Raw genomic sequence first — 22,798 nt, 5'->3', positions numbered from 1 at the left:
GATGCAGAATATCAGAACAGGTAAACAGTGGCCTCTGGGTGACATGAACAGACACAGAGGCACCCATCCTGCAGGAGGAGGGACCAAGCTCATCTCCATGTCCAGTACCAGGGTGAGGATGGAGTGAAATCCTCGGAAGGAGGGTTTCCTAGGAAGAAGTGTAGGGACACACAGGAGGCCAGAGTGGTAACTAGATTTATTCAGAGTCTGGAAGCAGTTCTGATAAGGGTACTGATCCCTAGGCTAAAGAGATGGTTCAGCAGTTAAGAGCACTGACTGCTCCTCCAGAGGTCCTGAGTTCAATTCCCAGCAACCACATGGTGGCTCACGACCATGTGTAATAAGGTCTGATGCCCTCTTCTGGTGTGTCTGAAAACAGCTACAATGTACTCATATAAATAGAATACATATTTTTTTAAGTATTAAAAAGGAGGACGGGGAGCTGAGCCCTTGAGTTTGGGAGATTCTTCCGTCGTTGCCTCCCAGGTCACCATGGAGCACTGAGATCCCAGGAACAATCATGTGACTCTGGGGATTCAAACTCGGATCCTCTGCTCAACAAAGACGTTTATTCACAGAGCCCTCTCCCCAGCCCTTCTGAACTTTTATAGATCGTTTTTAAATTCTTTAACTATACACGTGGATGAATGTGTTTCTGTACGGGCATGTGTGGATGAGTGGAGTCCCCGCAGAGGACAGAGAGGGTGCTGGATCCCCTGGAGCCTGAGTTACACATGGTTGTGAGCTCCCGTGATCTGGGAACCGAATCCAGGTCCTCTGCAAGAGCAGCCAATGCTCTCGAATGCTGAACTGTCTCTCCAGCCCCTTCCTGGATAGTGTATTCCTGGATACACCCACTTCTGCATACAGCCTGGCTTCTGTCATCAGCGAGCTCAGAGGTCACCGTGTCAGCAGGAGTGCTGGGATCCATTTTGTTTATTCTGAGTACTATCCCACCGTATGGGCCTACCACAACCTAGTTACCCCTTCACCTGCTGAACTGGCTAAGACTGAGGCTGCAACCAGCCGGTGAACCGGTTCAGATCAGTATGTGTTAGCATTCTCTTGGGTATATGTCTGGAGTGGGATACCCAAGCTCTACAGTGACTGGAGAGCCTTATGGGAACTGGTTTCCGAAGCAGACACTTCTGAGGGCCCATGAACCATGCTGAGCACCCCAGCACCTCTCCAGCTGGGTGCTGTTTTTTTTCAGTTTCAGTCTTGGTGTGGCTTGACCCCCCAGTGGGGTTTCCCTGTGCCTTCCAGCTGATGGCTGATGGTGTCAAACAGCATTTGCCTCAGGGAAGCACCTGGAAGGCCTTTATACTCCTCAAGACTGAAACCCAACTAGGGACTCCTCCCTTCCTCATCCCAGCCCTCTGCAGCTTTTCCCAAGGGCCCACATGGGAGCCCTGGGGTCCTAGCTAGCTCTTCCTCTCACCCTCTCTAACTCCAGCATCCTGCCAGTGTGTCTCCACTCTCTCTCTGTTCATCTGCATCCATTGGGATCAGCTGCGGGAATCCTCAGTCTCCCCCACCCTGCCCCTTCAGCAGCTACCTCTTTCTCTTTTGGATACTCCCCTCCCTCGCCTTGTTCATTTCTCTCACACACACTACTGGGTCCGTGCTAGTACTCGCTCTAACACCCTGTGGCTTGTGTGAGTGGCACACGTGGAGAAAAACCTGAGCTCCTGCGCAGATCAGCTGTCAACACCCATGCGGGGGTTGGGAGGGGGTTGCCCCTGACTCAGTGGGTGAAGACAAGGACTGAGCATAAACTTGACCCTTCTCCTCCTGCCCGACCCCCTTGTCCTGCCAGACCCCCTTGTCCTGCCTGATCCCCACCTCCTGCCTGACCCCTCCTCCTGCGTGAACCCTTTTCCTCTCTTACCCCCTCCTCCTCCCCTACCCCCTTCCTCTCCCTACTCCCACCTCCTGCCTGTCCCCACCTCCTGCCTGACCCCTCCTCCTGCGTGAACCCTTTTCCTCTCCTACCCCCTCCTCCTCCCCTACCCCCTTCCTCTCCCTACTCCCACCTCCTGACTGATCCCCACCTCCTGCCTGATACCCTCCTCCTGCCAGACCCTACCTCCTGCCTGGTCACTCCTCCTAGCTGACCCCCTCCTCTTGCCTGACTCCCCTCCCTACCTCTTTGGACACAACCTGTGTGCTCCCGATTTTTGAGTTCCAGTTTCCCCGGCAGCAGCTCAGAGGGTCTCCGCACCCCTATTTGCAGTCCCCACCCCCCAAGACGTGAGTGCGATAATACAAGTGTCAGGCACGCAGTAAGTGCAGAATAAATGCTAGCCTTCTGTGTGCTAGGCTCCAGCTCTCGACGGAGAGGGACTGGGTTTTACCTTCCAGTCACCCTTCCAAGTAACCTTGCCCTTTCTGTGTTTCGAGGACAATTAAGGAACAACAAGAGAGACTTCTGGGTGACAGGGAAGGTCAGCAGGGTGAGTCTTTGGGGCACAGAATTCCCCTAGAAGCCCACTGTGATCTGGAACTTGGAATGATGTCATGGTAAGAGCAGCAGGGCCTGGATTCCCACATTCTCTGTGTGATGGAGGTCGGGCTGGGGTTCACTTCTCTGTGCCTCTGTTTCCTCCTCTGTGAAATGGGGGACATTTGAGGGTCTCCTTCGAAGGCTATTTAAGGGGTTCTAGACATACTGCAGACGTGTGTGGGCTTGCGGAGCGGTGCCTTGGCCGGCTCAGGCTCTGCATCGTCAGGGGCATACCGAGAGGGGTCGGGGGATGGGAAGCCATGAACAAGGGACACCTGGACTCTTCCGAAGGGTCAGGCGTCACGTTTTGAGAACGAGTCGTTTGGCGAATGTATTACCAGAAAAGCCAAGAGCATCCACGCTCAAAACCCCAGGCTGGCTCCTCCCTCCAGGAGCGGGTGGCTGGCGCCCCCTGGCGGCTGTTCCCCTCATCCAGTTAAACAGCATTCTCAGGAAGATGAGGGCCCCGGGGAACCTTTTCAGGTGCCCTCAAGTCCTGTAGCTTCCAGGTCTGTGAATCCTCCCTTCTACTGTTTATTTTCCTTTTTTTAAGATTTATTTATTTAATGAATATAATGTGGTCTTCAGACACACCAGACCCCATTACAGATGGTCGTGAGCCACCTCATGATTGTGGTTGCTGGGAACTGAACTCAAGACCTCTGGAAGAGCAGTCAGTGCTCTGAACCGCTGAGCCATCTCTCCAGCCCCACCCTCTACTGTTTCTGATCCAAAGGGGAGACGAACCCAGGATCTGCTCAGTCCACCAGCTGGCTTCATCTGAAGGTCCAGAGGGAAACAGGGAAGCAGCAGACATTTGCACCTCCAGATGCGGGGGACATCTCCCTCCCACTCCCTGCTCTGTCCCTGAGGGTCCCATCACCAGCCACGTTACTTCCTGTCTTTCCCCTGTCTCCATTCTTCCTGTCTCCATTCCTCTCTCCCATAATGAAGTCTTTTCTTCCAGCCCTGGAATTGGGGGTCACACCCTCAGAAGGTAGGGCAAGGCTTCTTCTTCCCAAAGAGGCCCCAGAGAGTATTTTCTGAAAAAAAAAAAAACAAAACCTCATTCTCCTGGGAGACAGGGTGCTGTGTGTTTTAAGCAGTTATCTCTTTTGGTCTGTGGAAATGATCAGAAGAAGGACTCACTTGGGGCAGGGCAAGAGTAGGAGTTAAGGGTTCCGGTTGAGTGGGGTTGGAGGGAGGTGGGCGTATCCACTGTCCATTGTGGCCCACATATGGGCAGCCCTCCTGGCTGGCTGGGGTTGACGGGCTCTTGGAACATAGGTGTTAAAGCTGACAAAACTGTAATTCACTGCCCTGCAAGTAGGGGTCAAGAAACTCACAGAGGCTGATGCAGCTTGGTGCCTGTGTGTGTGTGTGTGTGTGTGTGTGTGTGTGTGTGTGTGTGTGTGTGTGTGTGTGTGTGTGTGTGTGTCCACACCTGTGCTGATATGTGCACACGTGGAGGCCAGGGGACAATCTCAGCTGTCATCATTAAGGAATTTTCTCTTGAGAGGTAGGATAAACTCTAGCTGACCAGTGAGCCCGCCCGTCTCTGCTGTCCCCAGGATGAGGTTAAGAGTGTGACCTCGGGGGCTGGAGAGATGGCTCAGAGGTTAAGAACAGTGCCTGCTCTTCCAGAGGTCCTGAGTTCAATTCCCAGCAACCACATGGTGGCTCACAACCCTCTGGAATGGGAACCTATCAATGCCCTCTTCTGGTGTGTCTGAAGATGGCTACAGTGTACTCATATTCATAAAATAAATAAATCTTAAAAAAAAAAAAATCGGTCAACCCCAAAGGGACCCTCCTCCTTTGGCCCAGCTTGGGAAGGGTGTATTCAATAAAGTTCTCTAATTTGTTTACTCCCTTAGTTCTGTTTGTTTGTTACATAGGGGTGTGGATGTCAGAGGACAATTTTAGGGAGTCAGCCTTCTCCTTCCACCATGAGGGCCCCCAGGGAGCTTAGGTCAAAGGGCTTAGCAGCAAGCCCCTTCACCCACTGAGCCAGCCAGCCAGCCCCAGTTTTAGTTTTCTTTGAGATAGGGTCTCATGGAGCCCAGGCTGTGATCTAGCCAAGGATGACCTTGAACTCCTGATCTTCCAGCTCTCTAGTGCTGGGGTGATAGGTATGCGTGTGCTACCCCCATGCAGCGGAAGCCCTAGTGTCCTCTTGCAGTTGGCCAGGAGGTGTACTAGAAGTCTCCATTGTCTAAGAGTGGCATGGACAATGGCCTAAAAGCCCTCCGGAAGGGCTGGAGGTGGCAGCCTGGGTGTGTGAAGGAGTCAGTTGCCATTTGTATCATAGGTTTATTGAAAACCTGTGCTGGGCCAGGCCGCAGTGTGACGTCACTGTCGCTGGATGGAAACTCACTGGTTCACACAGACCCAAAGGAAGGACCATCCTTCCAAGCCAGGGGCCTGGGAAAGCCAAGCTGCCCCTCACGGGGGACAGAGGGACAGACATGGTGGCCTCCCATAATGCTTCATTCTTATCAGGCAACCATGGCAACCAAGAGAATGGCTTTGGGAGTGGGGGAAGGGAGCTGAGTCCTTCTTAATGGAAGGACAGGAATCCAGTGACCTGCGGGGGATACACAGCAGTGGGAGGCAATGCGGACCGGGGATATCAGACAAAACAGAAAAGAGGTGGAGAATGTTTGTTTGTTTTTTTTTGTTTTTTTTTTTTTTGGTTCTTTTTTTTTTTTCGGAGCTGGGGACCGAACCCAAGGCCTTGCACTTCCTAGGCAAGCGCTCTAACCACTGAGCTAAATCCCCAACCCAGAGGTGGAGAATGTTAATGTTACTCTAGACCTTGTCCTGGAGGCCTCCAGGCTCCATGAACAAAGCAGGAAGCTCAGGACCTTGGGGGCTCTGGACCCTGATTGGACTGGCGTAAGGTCCCTTCCCTAAAGAGTCCTGTGCACCCAGGAGGCCCAAATCTATGGCCTTCATGACCGATGGGGTAATCATGGAACCAGCAAGGGTCTTGCTCAGGTGGGCTAAGGGAGGAAGCTGTGCAGGGTGAGGTCATCCCCATCTGGGTCCCCACTGCGTTCTGTCTTCTGGTCCTGGACCTTGGGCAGGCCCCCGTTGGCTGTGACAGGGGCCCCGTCACCCCCCTCGGGAAGCAAGGATGAGATGCAGATCATCTCTGTGGGGGAATAGTTCCGCACTGGGTACATGTGCGTCTTACGGGAGAGGCGGACGGCCAGCACCACTGTGCACACAAGGAAGATGGTGGCCAGGGAAGCTAAGATGAGAATGGCCAGCAAACACTGCTTCACCGGGATGAGGTCCGAGGTCCCAGGCGGGGTTGGGGCCAGAGAACTCCCAGGGGTGACAATCAGCCCTTTCTTCAGCCCGGTGTCAGGTAAGTGGCCAATGGAAGGCCCAAGGAAGATGGCAGACTCATTAGCCTCTGTGGACAGGGTCTCCATGGTGGTGGGTTCCGTGGAAGGGGCTTCTGTGGCTGCAGATGTTGTAAATAGACTTTCTACAACCTGACTCCTGGGAAGCTGGGTGGTCTCTGTCTCTGTGGATGCTGGCTGTGAGGTCTCTGCCTCCCTGGGTGCTGGCTGTGAGGTCTCTGCCTCCGTGGGTGCTGGCTGTGAGGTCTCTGCCTCCCTGGGTGCTGGCTGTGAGGTCTCTGCCTCCCTGGGTGCTGGCTGGGTGCTGGCTGTGAGGTCTCTGCCTCCCTGGGTGCTGGCTGTGAGGTCTCTGCCTCCGTGGGTGCTGGCTGTGAGGTCTCTGCCTCCCTGGGTGCTGGCTGTGAGGTCTCTGCCTCCCTGGGTGCTGGCTGTGAGGTCTCTGCCTCCGTGGGTGCTGGCTGTGAGGTCTCTGCCTTCTGGGTGCTGGCTGTGAGGTCTCTGCCTCCCTGGGTGCTGGCTGTGAGGTCTCTGCCTCCCTGGGTGCTGGCTGTGAGGTCTCTGCCTCCCTGGGTGCTGGCTGTGAGGTCTCTGCCTCCGTGGGTGCTGGCTGTGAGGTCTCTGCCTCCGTGGGTGCTGGCTGTGAGGTCTCTGTGCCTCTCTGGGTGCTGGCTGTGAGGTCTCTGCCTCCCTGGGTGCTGGCTGTGAGGTCTCTGCCTCCCTGGGTGCTGGCTGTGAGGTCTCTGCCTCCCTGGGTGCTGGCTGTGAGGTCTCTGCCTCCCTGGGTGCTGGCTGTGAGGTCTCTGCCTCCCTGGGTGCTGGCTGTGCGGTCTCTGCCTCCCTGGGTGCTGGCTGTGAGGTCTCTGCCTCCCTGGGTGCTGGCTGTGAGGTCTCTGCCTCCCTGGGTGCTGGCTGTGAGGTCTCTGCCTCCCTGGGTGCTGGCCGGGTAGTCATCTTCACTGGGCTTAGACTCCACGGTGTGACAGATTCAGTGCTCGGCCTCCCAACAGCTGGCCTTTCTGTATCCGGGTCAGCAGGGCCAGTGGTGGCAACCTGCGCAGTGACAGCCTCAGAAGTTCCAGCCCCGGCGGAAACTCTCTGCTCTAACACGGCCACCATTGTCCGAAGCTCAAGGTGAGCCGCCACCGTGTGGGGGACACTTATCAACGTTTCTGGGGGATCTGTGCCATACATGCTGTAGTCGGGGTATTCAAAATCATCATCCCCAGCCACCTGTCTCCGTTCCCGGACATGCACAGGGCCCAGGGCTTCCATGGTTTCATGCCCCCACGGCTCCTGCAGATGAAGGCTGTTGCCAGGGCCCAAGACGGTCAGCAGCAGAAGGAAGTGTGGGAACATGGTACCTGGGGAGACAGGGGCAGAGATGTAGTGTCAGCCTGTCCCCGCCGAGGACCTCAGGACAGTGCTGCTCTGGTCTGGGGCAGGCACTGTGGCGGCAGACATCTCCTGAGATGGGACCCTTGGCTGGAAGCTTTGTGCTTATTCACACAAGCAATGCCAGCCAACCATCAGAGAAGAGTCATTACCCTCCCAGCGGTTTTGGTTAAGTTTTATTTTCCTCCCCACCCCACCCCCAGCCCCTCCATTTACTTTTCGATTTTATTTGTTCGTTATATTTCTGAGACAAGAGTCTCACCCTAGGCTGTCCTTAAACTAGTGATCCTCCTGCCTCAACCTCCAGAGTGCTGAGATTATCAGTCAGAGCTACCATGATCCGCGGTTAAATATTAAATACGTTTTTTCAATCTATTTATTTTATTGTTGTGTGGATGCGTGTTTGGCCTGCTCGGATGTCTGTGCACCACGTGTATGCACGGTGTCTGAGGAGGGGTTTGGATCCTCTGGAACGGAAGACACAGTTGTCTGTTGGCTGCCATGTGGGAGCTGGGAATCAAACCCAGCTCCGAATGAACAGCCAGTGCTCTAAACCACCCAGAACTCTGTCTCTCCGTCCCTAAAATATTTTATTTCTGCTAAGCTCTCGACTACAATCCCACTGTTGAGAGCCTGAGGCAGAAGGACTGCAGGACTGCCAAGCTACCTACTGAGGTCAAGGCCAGGCTGTGTAGCTTAATGAGATTCTGTTTCAAGAGGAAAAAAAAAAATAAAGGGAGGAGAGGAGGGAGGGGAAAGTGTGGTCAGGATGTAAGAGGAAAAAAGGAAGGAAGGAAGGAAGGAAGGAAGGAAGGAAGAAAGAAAGAAGGGAAGAAAGAAAGAAAGAAAGGCACTAATATTTACATATTTTTAAATTTCTAAAGAAGCCTGAAGGGTCTGGGCAGGGTTACACATGTTCATAATCACAACACAGGGGAGGCAGAAACAGGAGGCTCAGGAGTTCAAGCTCATCCTCCACTACACAGTGAGTTTGAGGCCAGCCTGGGCTACGTGAGACCCCATTTCGAACCCTCCCCACAACAAAAAAAGAAGCAACCCCCTCAAAGCAGAAGCAAGCGAGGGTTGTGACTCAGCATTAGCCTGCTGAGTATGTGCCAAGCCCTGGCTCCACTCATATGAAATAAAGAAAAAAAGTTAAAAAAAAAAAAAAAAAACTGAACTGGGTATGGAGACACACCAGCTCTCTGGAGGCAGAGGCAGGTGGACCTCTGTGAGTTCAAGACCAGCCAGGGACATGTAGTGAAATCCTGTCTCAGAATAGAAAAAAAAAATAATAATAAACAAAAAGAATAGAAAATGTATTTGTGGGCAAACCAACCCACTGGGGCATAGTAAATGGGGGTTTGACCTGTTTTTGTTGCTGTTCTGTTTGGGACGGAGTAACTGTGGCTGGCCTGGTATTCACTTTGTAATGCAGACTGGCCTTGCACTGAGCAATTTCTCCTGCCTCTGCACGGCAGGGCTGTGTCTCTAAGCCCAGCAAAGGACGACTCATTTACTACATTCACTTTTCTTTAAAAAAAAAAAAAAAAAAGATTTATTTTTCTTTTCTGTGTACACGTGTTTTGCCTGCCTGCAGGTGCATCTGTGCACTACGTGTATGGCTGTGAACCACCATGTGGGTGCTGGGGACTGAACTCAGGTCACTTGGAAGAGCAGCGAGTGCCCTTAACCACTAAGCATCTCTCCCTTAGTGCATCCCTCTCTTATCCTGTTCCCTTTGTGTCCTTGTTTGGAGGATGGGGATGACTAGACCCACCTCACCATCACTTTGAGGATGGCCTGAGGGGCTGGAGAGATGGCTTAGTGGTTAAGAGCACTGACTGCTCTTCCAGAGGTCCTGAGTTCAATTCCCAGCATCCACGTGGTGGCTCACAACCATCTGGCTCACAACTGTCTAGAACTCCAGTTCCAGATCTTTTAAAACCCTGTGGTGAGTGGCAGGCTCTGGGTATTGGTTGATACCCTGCACACAGAGCCCCTTAGTGGGATACAACCCTCCAATAGTGTCTCATCTGCAGACAGCATCCACACCCATCAGTCATTTCTTGTTTACTTGCGTGATTGGCAGGCAAGTGGGAGGGACAGGATGACTCTAACCTGTGGGCCTTTCTTTACTCTGCTCAGTCTGAGCTCCTTCACAGGTTCCTTCAGAGTGCTCTTATAAATGCACTGACTTTTTAATGCATTGTTTTGAGTTTTTGTTTGTTTGCTTGTTTTATTGTTTAGACAAGGTTTCCTGGAACTCTGTCTGTAGACTAGGCTGACCTTGAACTCGCAGAGATCCACCTGCCTCTGCCTCCCGCGTTAGGATTAAGGTGTGCACCATCAAGCCCTGCCTGACTACACCTAACAAGGAAACTGTAAAAACAAAAGCATAAGGCACTTGCGAGGACAGTTACCCGGAGAACACCGCCCTAGGGAAAGAGCAGAGACGCTGGCAGAGGGCTCAGCTCAGGCCTGGGGGCTGCTTGGGAGCTTGAGTCCTGATTGGGGGAAGAGCCAGACCCCACATTGTTCAGGAACCACCAAGGTCCTAGAAAGGGCAGCAGACTATGGTGCAGGGTGGGAGGAGGTCCAGACACTGCATCTTGAAAGCGGTGTGACCTGGAGAAGGTGCTTGCCTCTCTGAGCAGGGTTACTCCTAGGGACGAATACCTGGCTCCACCTCGACCCCACTTTCCTAGGGGTTTGTGGGGAGGACAATACAGGAAGAAGCCACCAGTGCCGAGGTCCATGCCATCATTACGACACCAACTCTGTGCGAGCGCGCACGCGCCTGCGCACACCTCCCCCACGATTCCTGGAAGGTAGAGACTCAACCACTTCCTGAAGAAGAGGGTGGGGGCGCTACCAAGGCGAGTTTCTGGGGGCAAGGCAGCTTGGAGGGTCTGAAAGTCAAGAGCTCTCTCCATAGGCGGCCATCTATTCTACCCACAGTCCCCTGCGCACACAGGAGACCAAAGGTGAAGACAGTCCCACCTTAGGGACAGTGACTCTGAGCACCCTCTCTGACCCTCAGCAGCCTCATATGGAAAATGAGTGACGTTGCTTCAAAGGTGTCCCACGGAGAGTCCCAGATGTCGGCTTCTGAAGGGAAGGAATCAGGGAGCCCCTTCTGTGGGGGGACACACAGGGAGGCCTCAGACTCAGAGGCCATGGAGATGAGCTTGCTGCCACTGTGGGCAGCCGGGAACAGAGAGCTCTTCCCTGTTGAGGGAAGGAAGGGGGGGTGGGGGGGTTAGGGTGTGTGGGGGTGGAGGCTCCTGGCGTGTTAGCCACTCTGGAGGACCACCCTAGCGCAGGACCTCGAGACCAGCCCGGTAAACACAACAGGACCCTGTCTCGCATAAATAAGTAGATGAATTAATTCATATAATTTCTTTTTTTAAATGTGGCCAGGCGCGCGGATGGACAGCCGCAATCCCAGCACTTGGGAGGCAGAAGCAGGAAGAGGTTCAGGTGTAAAAGTAAATAAATAAATCAAGAGCTGGGGAATAGATAAGCCTCCGCGGCCGCGAGTGCGCCTCTGTGGTAAAAAGAACATTTGCTCGGCACAGGAAAAGGAAGAGATGAGATTCCCTCAGGAAGCCCAGCTTGACCCGGAAGTCAGACATCACGGAAATCCCTCAGTTTCCAACAAACTATGGCCACTGGCCACTCCAGGCTGGTCCCTGTGGTCTGTGTACCCCAAAAGGACAGACCCTGGAACACTGCAGCATCTGTCCTTTGCAGGGACAGAATCTCGCAGCTCCAGTGCGAGCCACGCCCGCGGCAGGTGGGCGGGAGTCCGCCCTCCAGGAGCTTCGCTGGTGGAAATCTCCTGAGATCTCTGTGTGTTCGCCAGTGTGAGGGACTCTTGTCAAGCCCACATCACACCTCCACCGTGGGTGGGGACGAACTCCCCCATCTCCTCCGCAGAAGCGTAGAAGCGGCAGAATTCAGAAGAGGAAAGCAAGCCTTGGAGGGACACCTTGCCCTTCTCTTTTCAGATGACAGGAAAACAATAGTGGGGCTGGGCTGAACTCCCCGAGGGTAAAGACAGCCACATCCGACTTCTCTACATGCTTGCCTGTTTCCTGTCTTTCACCCCTAACCAGTAACTACCTCCCTAAAAACCCCTGGCGGTTATGAAGAACAAGCTTCTAGGGGTCTCATTCCTTCATGAATTGTGGACCCTGCACATCATCTCAAAGTCTCAGACACCAAGCAAAGCCTGGACCAACAACCAGGGGAGACTGAGGCACAGGCACCCCCAGGTCCCAGGAGGGGTTAATATCCTGGTGGGTGGGACACAGTCCAAATCTGTGTGACCTCGGACAGCTCAATTTACCTCTAAGAGGCACGGATATCCCATCCATGCCTCAGTTTACAGCATAATCCCTGTAAGTCCACGGCAGAATGAATGTCATCGCACCTGACCTGGCAAATGTTATTAGGTAGTAACCAGGCCCGCCTAAAGCATGATGGGAAGGCTCACCTTAGCCTACAGCTGGGCAACATTGTCTAACACCAGCCTACAGGGTATAAATAAGAATCCGTAGCCCAGGGTGGATCAAATTCAAAACCCAGAATGTGGGTTTTCCAGAGTGGTTGACACTTTAACAGTTGCCACGAGGGCAGAGCGTCATAAGCCGTACTGTCGATGAGGTCAGTGCTCGCAGAGGCAAGAAGAGAATCCACTCCTCGTTGGGCTGCCGAGGGTGAGTGGGGGGTGGTCCTTGTGAGATGCTCAGCAGACGGTAAACGCGCAATAAAAGTCAGTTATCATCTTCGTCGTCGTCGTCGTCCCCACCACCACCAAAATCATCATCTTTTTTTTTTTCTTTTTTTCAGGGCTGGGGACCGAACCCAGGACCTTGCGCTTCCTAGGCAAGTGCTCTACCACTGAGCCAAATCCCCAACCCCAAAAAATCATCATCTTGAAGCAGGGTTTCACTATGGGCCCTGGCTAGTCTGGAAACTCACTATGTAGACCAGGCTGGTCTTGAACTAACAGAGATCCAACTGCCTCTGCTTCCTCAGTGCTGGTACTGAAGTTGAGCATGGCTCATTGTCATAATTCCGAATTTTGCATTTAGGGCCAAGGGCCTCCCTGTTAACCCCTGCCTCGTCCTGGGAAATCCCCAACCTCGGGGCGGGACCGTGACTGACCTTTGGCTTCCTTAGAGAACCGAGACCCAGAAGCCCGTCTCTATGGACACCATCCTCAGACTCGGCCTCCTCAGGTTCATGAGTCACATCTTCCGAGTGACGCCTATGTGCTGGGCGCTGCTCTAAACCTGTCTGTCTGTGAGTCCTTGGTGCATTCCCCCATTGAAGGATGGGAGCTGTCATTCCAAGGCCCACTGCATGCCCAGCGTGTCTGCAGCGGGTGGCCAGGAGCAGGGCTCGAAGCCAGGCAGTCCCCCCTCAGAGCCCATCTCAGTCCCACACCATCTGTTCTTGGAGCATTTGGATCCACTCAAGGCCTGGTCCAGCATCTTCCATTCTGTAAACCTTCCTGACGTTTGGTTCCTAAAACTCCATTCCAGTGAAGCCATGAACTCCCTAAGCTCACACAGCCACCTGCACCCCGAACCCCCAGCGCTGCACACGCACACTGTCTCTGCCGTCTCTGCCATCGTTTCCAGCTTCTTCGTATTTGCCAGCTGACACCTCTGCCTTTATTTTGCCAACCTATCAAGGACAATTCCCTTTCCCACTTTATGTTTGCTCCAAGGTAGGCTTGTACAGCCCAGGCTGGCCTACAACTTGCTGTAGCCCAGAATGACCTTGAATTACTGAGTCTCCTGCCTCTGCCTCCCAAATACTGAGATTAGAGCTGTGTGTCTTGACACTTGAGCCTATTATCTATCCATTCATCTACTCATCCATCCATCATCCATCATCCATCCATCCATCCATCCATCATCCATCCATCTACTCATCCATCCATCCATCCATCCATCCATCTACACATCCATCCCTCCATCCATCCATCCATCCATCATCCATCCATCTACTCATCCACCATCCATCCATCATCCACCCATCCATCCATCCATCATCCACCCATCCACCCATCCATCCATTCATCCATCATCCATCCATCCACCATCCATCATCCACTCATCCATCCATCCACCCATCCATCCGCCCATCCATCATCCATCCATCTATCCATCTATATACATAGTCTCACTGTATGTCCCTGGAATTTACTATGCAGACAGACCAGACTGGCCTCAAACTCATAAGAGGTCTGCCCATCTCTGCCTCTAGAAAGTGTTGAGATTGAAGGTGTGCACCTCCATTCCTGGGCCCTGCAACTTTTTACTAGTAGATATCCTGTGCATCTCCTTAATATCCCGTGGCCCCTCGTAAGGCCACACACACAGTGTTAGATAATTGGGGGCGCCTTAACTCCAGGAATCAGCCTTGGCTTGTTGGAACCAGCCAGCAGCAGATGAGACCTGTGGTTTAGCACAATTTAGTTGAAGGAGAGCTTTGCCTGGTTTTCTAAAGAGGCACGGATCCCACAAAGCCCAGACAGCTCGTCTCCTTCCAGTGTCCTCCTCTCCCTGCTTCCTGCTCTATACAGCAAAGGGGACTGAGAGACCTTGTCACCATGGGTCCAGGGTCCTGCAGCCAGAAGGCCTGTGCTACATCCTAGCTCAGTGCCTTCTTGGCCATGACGTCATGTGTAGCTACCTCTCCTTTCGGAGCCTGGTTTTCCCACCTATAAACAACTGTACCATCCACCAGGAGCATCTGGGTGACCCCAAAGCCCCTCTGGTGACCCACCCAGGACCCAGCCCAGGTTTTCTGGAGAGCTCGGCAGGAGGTCCCAGTCCCTTCTGTTCCCCAGTTTCAGCTCTCTGGCTACTGGCCAAGCTGGTGAGGAAGGAACCTCCCCACAGGGTGTGGTACCAACGGAGGCACCCAGAAAGTCACCTCTCTAACCCTCGGACACCAAGAGGCCAGGCCTTTACAGATGGAAAATAGTTATGGGAAAAGGAGACCAGCAAACACCCAGAGTCCTCTTCAGGGCAAAGGGCTAGGGGATGCTCAACCACAGAGCACTTGCTGAGCTTGCAAAAGAGCCTGGGTTCAAACCCCAAACCTCACTCAGCAAAGACAACACAAATCTGCAGGAGTGGGGGATGGGTCTTCAGCCCCTACCAAGTACAAGCTCCCCAGAATGGACTAGGGATGTGACCAGCGAAGTGGGCGCTCCCCCAGCATTGCAGGAAGCTCTGGCTTTGATTTCCAGCATCAGTGAACTAGGCGTGGCAGAGGCACATGCCCACAATCATAGTACTCGAAACATGGAAGCACAGAATTAAGGTCATCCTCCGCTACACGGTAAGTTTGAGGCCAGCCTCGGCTACATGAGATTGTCTCAGAAAACACTGGGCCTGGAAGAGAGGGCTCAGCGATTAGGAGCATTGGCTGCTCTTCCAGAGGACCACGTTGGATCTCCAGCGCTCACATCCATCTGTAACTCCAGTCCCAAGGGCCTCATAAGACACTGCACACATATGACGCACAAACACACAAGCACTCAAGACACACATATGTGTAACACTAAAAAGAATAAGATCAACTTAAAAACAATTTCCTATGAACAAGTACTGTTTTCTCAGTCTGATTTAATTAAAGCAGCAAAACAACAACATAGGGTCAGGGTAGAGGCTAGGCGGCTCCCAGGGTCAATGCTTGCTGGGGACGACTGCCGGCCTGAGTTTAGTTCCCAGAACCCACAGTGGAAGAGAACTGATTCCCCTGAGCTATCCTCTGACCTCCACACATGCCTGCTCGTGCACACGAGTGCTCATGCCATGTGCACACACAGAGAGATAATGACAATAGTGATAACAATAGCAATAGCTATTATTAATGCTAAATGAAAACAAAAATGTAGAATGATCAAAGAAGGCTGGTATGGTGGCGCCTGCCTGTGAGCTTAGCATGAGGCCAAGGCAAGAGGCTAGCCTGGGCTACATAGTGTTACAGGCCAACTTAATGAACAAATGGAGACCATATCTGATTTGAGAGAGAGAGAGAGAGAGAGAGAGAGAATCCCAAAGAATGTTTCATGCCTTTAAACTCAAGACAAACTCTACCACACTCTTTCTGGACTCTTTGAGACTTAGACTCAGCACTGGCCTTGAGTTTCCCGTGGATGAAAGGAAGGGTGGGATAGTTTCTAGGAAGAGGGCCTGGACTTCTCCGAGTCTCCACTCAGAGACTGCGAGGCAGCAGGCACGGCCTGGTAAACAGACGGCAGCTGGGTGAGCATTTCCAGCTAAGGGTGGAGAAGCTCCGGTCTCCTGGGAGACCTCGGCCCAGAGTGTCAGTGCCACTCAGAAGGGCCCAGGTACCACCAATTCGAAGAAGAGCCTCTGGTCCCTTGGGCCCCCAGCCACTCCCTCCTCATGGTTTTGCAAACCAGACTTACCGTGCCCAGCAGAGCATGGGGCAGCTGCCTCGGGGCCCAGAAGTGACTCTGCCTCAGTGACAAGGCCCCGTCCACACTGCCAGATGCTTGTGGTCCCAATCCGCCAACCCCCAACGGCAGGGTGTGGAAGAAGGAAGCGAGAATGCGGTTACTCAGGCTGGTCACGTGACGCCCCACACCCCCTTGTTTGTGACAGCTTTGGTGACAAGTCTGATTAAAGTTGGGTGGGCAGCGTGATGGCTGTGTTGGGGCTGATAACAATCTTGAAAAATTCGAGGAAGGTACGGGGCCTTACTGGTGAGGTGACCTCTGCAGATGACCTCAGAGAAGAGTCATGGCGTCATTCCATGGGCACGGGAGAGAGGCAGACAGAAAGAACCCTGCCATGGGAGACAGAGGCCAGATGGAAGGGCGGGTCTCGGTTCCATTTGAGATGGAGAATGGGAGGCAGAGGGTTAGGAGTTGCAGAGTATCCACATCTTTGGGGCTTGTGGGTGGAGTGGTGTGTGTGTGTGTGTGTGTGTGTGTGTGTGTGTGTGTGTGTATACATGTGTGTGTACACATAGGTTTGTACGTGTGTGTGTGTGTGCTCACACGCTCGTGTATGTCACATGCATTTGTCTCTACAGCTCAGCTTGGCCTTGGGGTCCTCCTCCTCTGGGGATATAGGAGGATTTTCCTCTTACAAGGTCCTGCATAACCAAGTGTAGTGACTCTCTCACTTCTAATCTCAGCAGTGCCAAGGCAGGAGGAGTACTGTGGGTCTGAGGCTAGCCTGGGCTAAAGAGTAAGACCCTGTCTTAACCTCTCCATGAATAATCCAACAGGCCCTTTAGTAGCAGTCAAGGACTCCCTGGGCAGGGAGGGCCGTTCCACAATAGATTTCTCCCTTATCCATTCCTACATCGCAGGTTGGACACCAGCCCTAGTCTCATGCCTTTCCTCTTGTCTATGGGTTGTGAGGCCAGCCAGTAAACAGGTCAGTAGACCATTACCACATACCCTCCAGCAAATGCACACTCCAGGGCGAGCCGCCAAACCCTGATAACCTGAGTTCAAGTCCCGGAATCTGCTGAGTAAAACTGAATCCTGAAAAAGCTGTTCTCTCTCTCTCTCTCTTCTCCCTCTCCCTCCCTCCCCCCCACCTCTCTCTCTCCTCCCTCTCTCTCTCTGCCTCTCTGTTTCTCTGTCTCTCTCTCTCTCTGTCTCTGTCTCTGTCTCTCTCTGTCTCTCTCTCTCTCTCTCACACACACACACACACACACAAACGTGTGTGTGTGTGCATGCACATATATGCACAAAACGTAAATACGCAAAATAAAAGTGTTTAAAATAAAGCAAGCAAGCGAATAAAACAAAACCAACCAACCAACTAACCAGATAGACAGACAGGCAGGCAGACAGATCCAGCTCCGGTCAGCCATGTCAGGACCTTTCAGCTGCCTTAGGAAGCCAGCGCTGGAGCCCAGAGCTGAGCCCGCCTGGACAGACAGATGAGCTGCACCAACGGGACCCAGATCTGGGCTGTGACGTGAGCAGCAGGGGAGGGAGTCACACCTGTTCTTGGCCAGCAAGTGCTCTGCCACCCAGCTTCACCCCAGCCTGCTTACATGGCAGAAGCTGAGGCCTCCCATCCCTGTCAGAGTCTGTCAAGCAGGGAGACCTGCTTCCTAGAGGTTCATGTAGATTCCAGTTCATGCTTTCTCTGAGGCCATGAAGCCACATCCCCCTGTACCTGACACCTGTGGGGTGCATGCTCACTCTGAGCAGTTCTGGGACTCTAGGAATGGAGCCCAGGAGACCTGGTACCCAGCCGGAAAGAACGATTAGGGAAACACCTAAGTCCCACGCAGGGAAGGCTGTCCCTAGGTGAGATGTGGCGCAGGTGTTAGACACCATATTCGTGCTTGTTAAAGCAAACTTGGAAGGAGGCAGATTGAAAGACCCTGGGCAGACAGACAGGTGGTCACGGACAGACAGGCCCTGCTTGATTTGCAAACAGACACAAGCGAAGACTTAGCCTTTTCTTGGAGCTCCTTAAAGACAGTCCGAACTCACACTCAACCAATCAGAAGTAGCCAATACAGTTCTGATCAATCAGTAGGAATCCTCCAAGACAGTCAGATCTCAGTTTTCCTTTGGTGTCTCCAAGTCCCCTTGGCAGGGCTCCTGAGCGCTGTCTGGCTTGAAGCTTCTTGATTTATTTTTTACTATGTGTGTGTGTGTGTGTGTGTGTGGTGTGTGTGTGTCTGTGTGTGGGTCTGTCTGTCTGTGTGATGTGGTGTGTGTGTGTGTGGTGTGTATATGTGTGTGTGTGCGTATATGTATGTATGTATGTGTGTGGTGTGGTGTGTGTGGTGTGGTATGTGTGTGTGTGTTGTGTGTGTGTATGTGTGTGTGTATGTGTGTGTGGTATGTGTGTGGTGTGTGTGTGTGTGTGTGTGTGTGTGTGTGTGTGTGTGTGGTGTATGTATGTGTGGTGTGTGTTTGGTGTGTGGAGTGTGGTGTGTGTGTGGTGTATGTGTGTGTGTGTGGAGTGTGGTGTGTGTGTGTGTGTGTGTGTGCATGTACACATGTACAGGTCAAAGGGCAAATTTTGGGAGCCCTCTGAGTCCTAAGGATTGAACTCAGGCTATGAGACTTGTTGGCAAGCACCTTTAGCCATCTTGTCAGCCCCAAGCTTAATAATTTATGAATCATTGTTTAAATAAACTTTACAAAAATGTTCCTTTTCTTTCGACTCAGTTTCCATTAGCATACTGTGGGTTTTCAAAGTGCACAGGAATCCCTGTTACCAATCACGGATGTTGGCAAGCGCTCCCCTTCCCAGCTGAGATAGGCCCTTGCTAATTCCCCAAGGCTGGCTTTGAACTCAGTCTGCGGCCCAGGCAATCCTTGAACTCACGATCCTACTGCCCGCGTAGCTGGGATTGCAGGCCAGCCTCTGCTCTGCTTTTTAGAAATGGAGCTTGAAAAGATTCAAAATCCGTTGTAGACCACAGCAGCAATCATTTGCATAAGAGATTTGAGGAGCTGGGCGTGGTGGCACACACTTGTAATTCTGGTACTCTGTGGGCGATGGCCAGAGGATGACCTCTAGTTCCAGGATAGATCAAGGCTCTACGTCAAAGAATATACAAACAGGGCCAGACACGATGACGCACACCTTAATCCCAGCACTCGGAAGGCAGAGGCAGGTGAATCTCTGTTTGAGGACAGCCTGGTCTATGAACTGAACTTCAGGAAGGAAGCTACGGTGAGCCCCTGCTTCAAAACAAATAAAAGGGGGGTGGGGGATACTCTAAAGCAGGTCCCACCCCTCAAGGGAAAAGCCAGACACAGACACATGTAACCAGCAAAGCTTAGTTGTATGGGCGCCGAGGGCTTGATTGGTGTTGAGCTCATGTGGCTGTCCCCAGAAGGGGTATGGACAGCCCTTCCCTTTCCCTACTTTTTTATTTAAATATACACATATTTTAAATGCCCATGATGATGTCATATTCATGTGTTTTAATTTTCAGGTCCTACTGATTGAACCCAGAGCCCTCTCGTGTGCTAGCCCTCAGCCGTGGGGCTGTGTTACCCTCAGCACCGTATTTACTTCATAAAGGAAGGAGATCTTGAGGAGGTCGAGGACTTTATAGACTTTATCGTTACTGCCCCCCACCCCCACCACGTACACACGCACCAGGGTCAGGCTCCTACAAGTCCGACCACCTGCTTCCTAACAACCAGGCTCCTTCCTGCGGCTGCCAAGTGACTGGCACCAATCCTATTGGCTTCCAGATCTCTGTGGAGGACTCTGGAAGGGTCTGTCAGACTGTTCAGGAATTATAGAATGAACTCCCAGAGAGCAACCCATTACCTACAAAAGAGCTTTTCTGGAGAGGACCAGACAGTGAACCACCACCTCCTCCTCCTCCTCCTTCAAGATTTACTTATATTATGCGTGTGAGTACACTGTCACTCTCTTCAGACACACCAGAAGAGGGCATCGGATCCCATTACAGATGGTTGTGAGCCACCATGTGGTTCCCGGGATTTGAACTCAGGACCTGTGGAAGAGCAGCAGTCAGTGCTCTTTGGTTCTTTTTTTTTTTTTTTTTTTTTTTTTTTTTTTTTTCAGAGCTGGGGATCGAACCCAGGGCCTTGTGCTTCCTAGGCAAGCGCTCTAACCACTGAGCTAAATCCCCAACCCCCGCAGTCAGTGCTCTTAACCACTGATCCATCTCTCCAGCCCCAGGCGACCTGTTAAGTCATAACACCGGGGTTGGGGATTTAGCTCATTGGTAGAGCCCTTGCCTAGGAAGCACAAGGCCCTGGGTTCGGTCCCCAGCTCCAGGAAAAAAAAAAAAAAGTCATAACACCGGCTGTATAAACAAATTGATGAGCTGCATTTCAATAAAACTTTATTTATAAACACAGTATTCATCTCTGAGGCTGTGGCTTGTGTTTCTTCTGCCTGGGGCATTTTTTTTCCTTTTAATCATCAATCGCCGCTAATTCCTGTGCCTCCCCAAGCCTTCCCACATCACCACCACCCCCACTCCCATGATTCCAGAGCACCCAGTTCTTCCCCTGCTTGATGTGTGCCTGTCTTCCTGGAAGCTTTGGGAGGAAAGCCCTGTCTATTTTACTTGGTGCATCATTTCCTTATCCTAGCACAGCACCCAACACTAAGAAATAGCCAAGCCCTGTCTTGGCCTCTTTAACCATTAAACTTATCTCATAAGGAGGTATTAACGGCTGACCCCATTTTAGAGGTAAGAAATACTAGGTCCAGGAGAGTGAAGTATCTTGCCCAGAGTGATCTGCTGGTAGGTAGCAAAGATACAAAAGTGCCTAATTAGACCCTGAAATCTTAGCTCCTCCCTGCATCCCAGCCTGCTATGATCAGTTTGGGAGGGTGCAATATCTTTATGCCCCTCACAAATTGTGAGCCACTGGGGTGTGGGGCAGGAATTACAATCCTGACCGGTGCTGGAGGCCAGTGGTGGGCTAGCCTGGGAACTGAGGTCTGTTTCTGGGCCTCCTGGGGAACGGGTACTCTCGGGTGTTCATCAGTGGTCATTGCTGACAGAACCCATCTCAAAAGTGGAACTGTGGGGTTGGGGATTTAGCTCAGTGGTAGAGCACTTGCCTAGCAAGCGCAAGGCCCTGGGTTCGGTCCCCAGCTCCGGAAAAAAAAAAGAAAAAAAAAGTGGAACTGTGGCTTCTGCTTGGCGGCCACGTGTCTCCTGAGTACTCATCCCTGCCCTGAACCCAGCCTTCCACGTTTTAGCCGATTTCGGGATGGGGTGCGGGGAGGGCTCACAGGCTCCTGGCCACACTGAGTTCCAGGGACACCGCCATGGCCCGCATGGCTGTGTCTGCCCCGTACTTTTAACTGTACATTGCCCGAGTCATTCCCCACTGAGGGCTGGGAGAGGAAACTGAAACCCACTGACTTCATTAAACAGGGAGGAAGCACCAGGCAACCAGAGCTGGCCTGAGCTTCTTCTTCTTCTTCTTTTTTTTTTTTTTTTAAAAGAAAGGTTGTTGTTTAATGGTAAAGCTCAACACACCCCAACACCAGGACTGGCATGGCGTCAAAGCAGCAGGGACGGCCAGGTGACCCTATGGAGCTTCACATGGCGGAGAGGATGAGGAAGGCGACCATCAAACAGAAGAATCCCGTGGCCTCAGACAGGGCAAAGCCCAGGATGGCATAGGAGAAGAGTTGCTGCTTGAGAGACGGGTTCCTGGCATAAGCAATAATCAAGCTACCAAACACTGTGCCAATGCCAGCCCCTGACCCAGCCACACCAACTGTGGCGGCCCCAGCACCAATAAACTTGGCTGCTGTGTCAATGTCCCCTGGAAATAACACTGGTCTGGAATTCCCATCTGACCACCTGGAGAGGGGAGCTACAGAAGAAAGGCTTTTTAGATGGAGCCTCGGGTCTACTCAGGAGGGAGGCAGACACAGGCTGATTAGACCCCTGGTACAGGAGTGGATCAGAACTGGAGAAATGAGCAGTGCCTTGGTGCTCTGCATTTTTCAGTCTTGCAGCTTTAGCCCTTCCGGCCTGAGCGTCTCCTGGACAGGCTTGTCCAGTCGTTAAGGGGATCTCGGAAATACCCGGATGGTCAGTCAGATGCTAAGTCTGTCCATCCCAGTGCAACCCGGGCTTAAAAAACTGTTTTATTTTATTTTTGAAATTGTATGTGTGTGTTTCACCTGCAAGTGCGTCTGTGTACCACAGGTGCAGGTGAAATTGTGTGTGTGTGTGTGTGTGTGCGTGTGTTTCACCTGCAAGTGTGTCTGTGTACCACAGGTGCAGGTGAAATTGTGTGTGTGTGTGTGTGCGCGTGTTTCACCTGCAAGTGTGTCTGTGTACCACAGGTGCAGGTGAAATTGTGTGTGTGTGTGTGTGCGCGTGTTTCACCTGCAAGTGTGTCTGTGTACCACAGGTGCAGAGTGTGTGTGTGTGTGTGTGTGTGTGTGTGTGTGTTTCACCTGCAAGTGTGTCTGTGTACCACAGGTGCAGGTGAAATTGTGTGTGTGTGCGTGTGTGTGTGTGTGTGCGTATGTGTTTCACCTGCAAGTGTGTCTGTGTACCACAGGTGCAGGTGAAATTGTCGTGTGTGTGTGTGTGTGTGTGTGCGTGTGTTTCACCTGCAAGTGTGTCTGTGTACTACAGGTGCAGGTGAAATTGTGTGTGTGTGTGTGTGTGCGTGTGTGTGTGTGTGCGTGTGTGTTTCACCTGCAAGTGTGTCTGTGTACCACAGGTGTGGGTGAAATTGTGTGTGTGTGTGTGTGTGTGCGTGTGTTTCACCTGCAAGTGTGTCTGTGTACCACAGGTGCAGGTGAAATGTGTGTGTGTGTGTGTGTGTGTGTGCGTGTTTCACCTGCAAGTGTGTCTGTGTACCACAGGTGCAGGTGAAATGTGTGTGTGTGTGTGTGTGTGTGTGCGTGTTTCACCTGCAAGTGTGTCTGTGTACCACAGGTGCAGGTGAAATGTGTGTGTGTGTGTGTGTGTGTGTGTGTGTGTGTGTGTGTGTGTGTGTGTTTCACCTGCA

General features: G+C 52.3%; 1 protein-coding gene and 1 pseudogene across 1 annotated transcript; both read right to left on the bottom strand.

Moving 5' to 3' along the window:
- Positions 1 to 5,437: 5,437 nt before the first annotated feature.
- Selplg (selectin P ligand) lies at positions 5,438 to 7,241 on the bottom strand. The gene is made up of 3 exons (XM_032887018.1): positions 6,838 to 7,241; positions 6,204 to 6,353; positions 5,438 to 6,162 (listed from the first exon to the last, which is right to left on the bottom strand). Exons 1-3 carry the CDS (start codon positions 7,234 to 7,236, stop codon positions 5,512 to 5,514), a joined length of 1,200 nt encoding a protein of 399 aa, XP_032742909.1. The 5' UTR covers positions 7,237 to 7,241; the 3' UTR covers positions 5,438 to 5,511.
- Positions 7,242 to 21,362: 14,121 nt separating this feature from the next.
- On the bottom strand, positions 21,363 to 21,788 carry LOC116885644 (annotated as a pseudogene).
- Between the last annotated feature and the right edge of the window lie 1,010 nt (positions 21,789 to 22,798).

Source organism: Rattus rattus, chromosome 16, assembly GCF_011064425.1.
Source record: "Rattus rattus isolate New Zealand chromosome 16, Rrattus_CSIRO_v1, whole genome shotgun sequence".
Lineage (NCBI taxonomy): Eukaryota > Metazoa > Chordata > Mammalia > Rodentia > Muridae > Rattus > Rattus rattus.
This window is presented reverse-complemented; position numbering and strand designations above follow the sequence as displayed.

Excerpts from the sequence above, each read along its gene's own strand:
- Selplg (XM_032887018.1), bottom strand. The coding sequence starts at position 7,236 with ATGTTCCCACACTTCCTTCTGCTGCTGACCGTCTTGGGCCCTGGCAAC. Across the intron at positions 6,354-6,837 it reads CACCGTGGAGTCTAAGCCCA|GCAGAGACCTCACAGCCAGC; the intron begins GTGAAGATGACT and ends AGCACCCAGAAG. Across the intron at positions 6,163-6,203 it reads CACAGCCAGCACCCAGGGAG|GCAGAGACCTCACAGCCAGC; the intron begins GCAGAGACCTCA and ends GCACCCAGGGAG.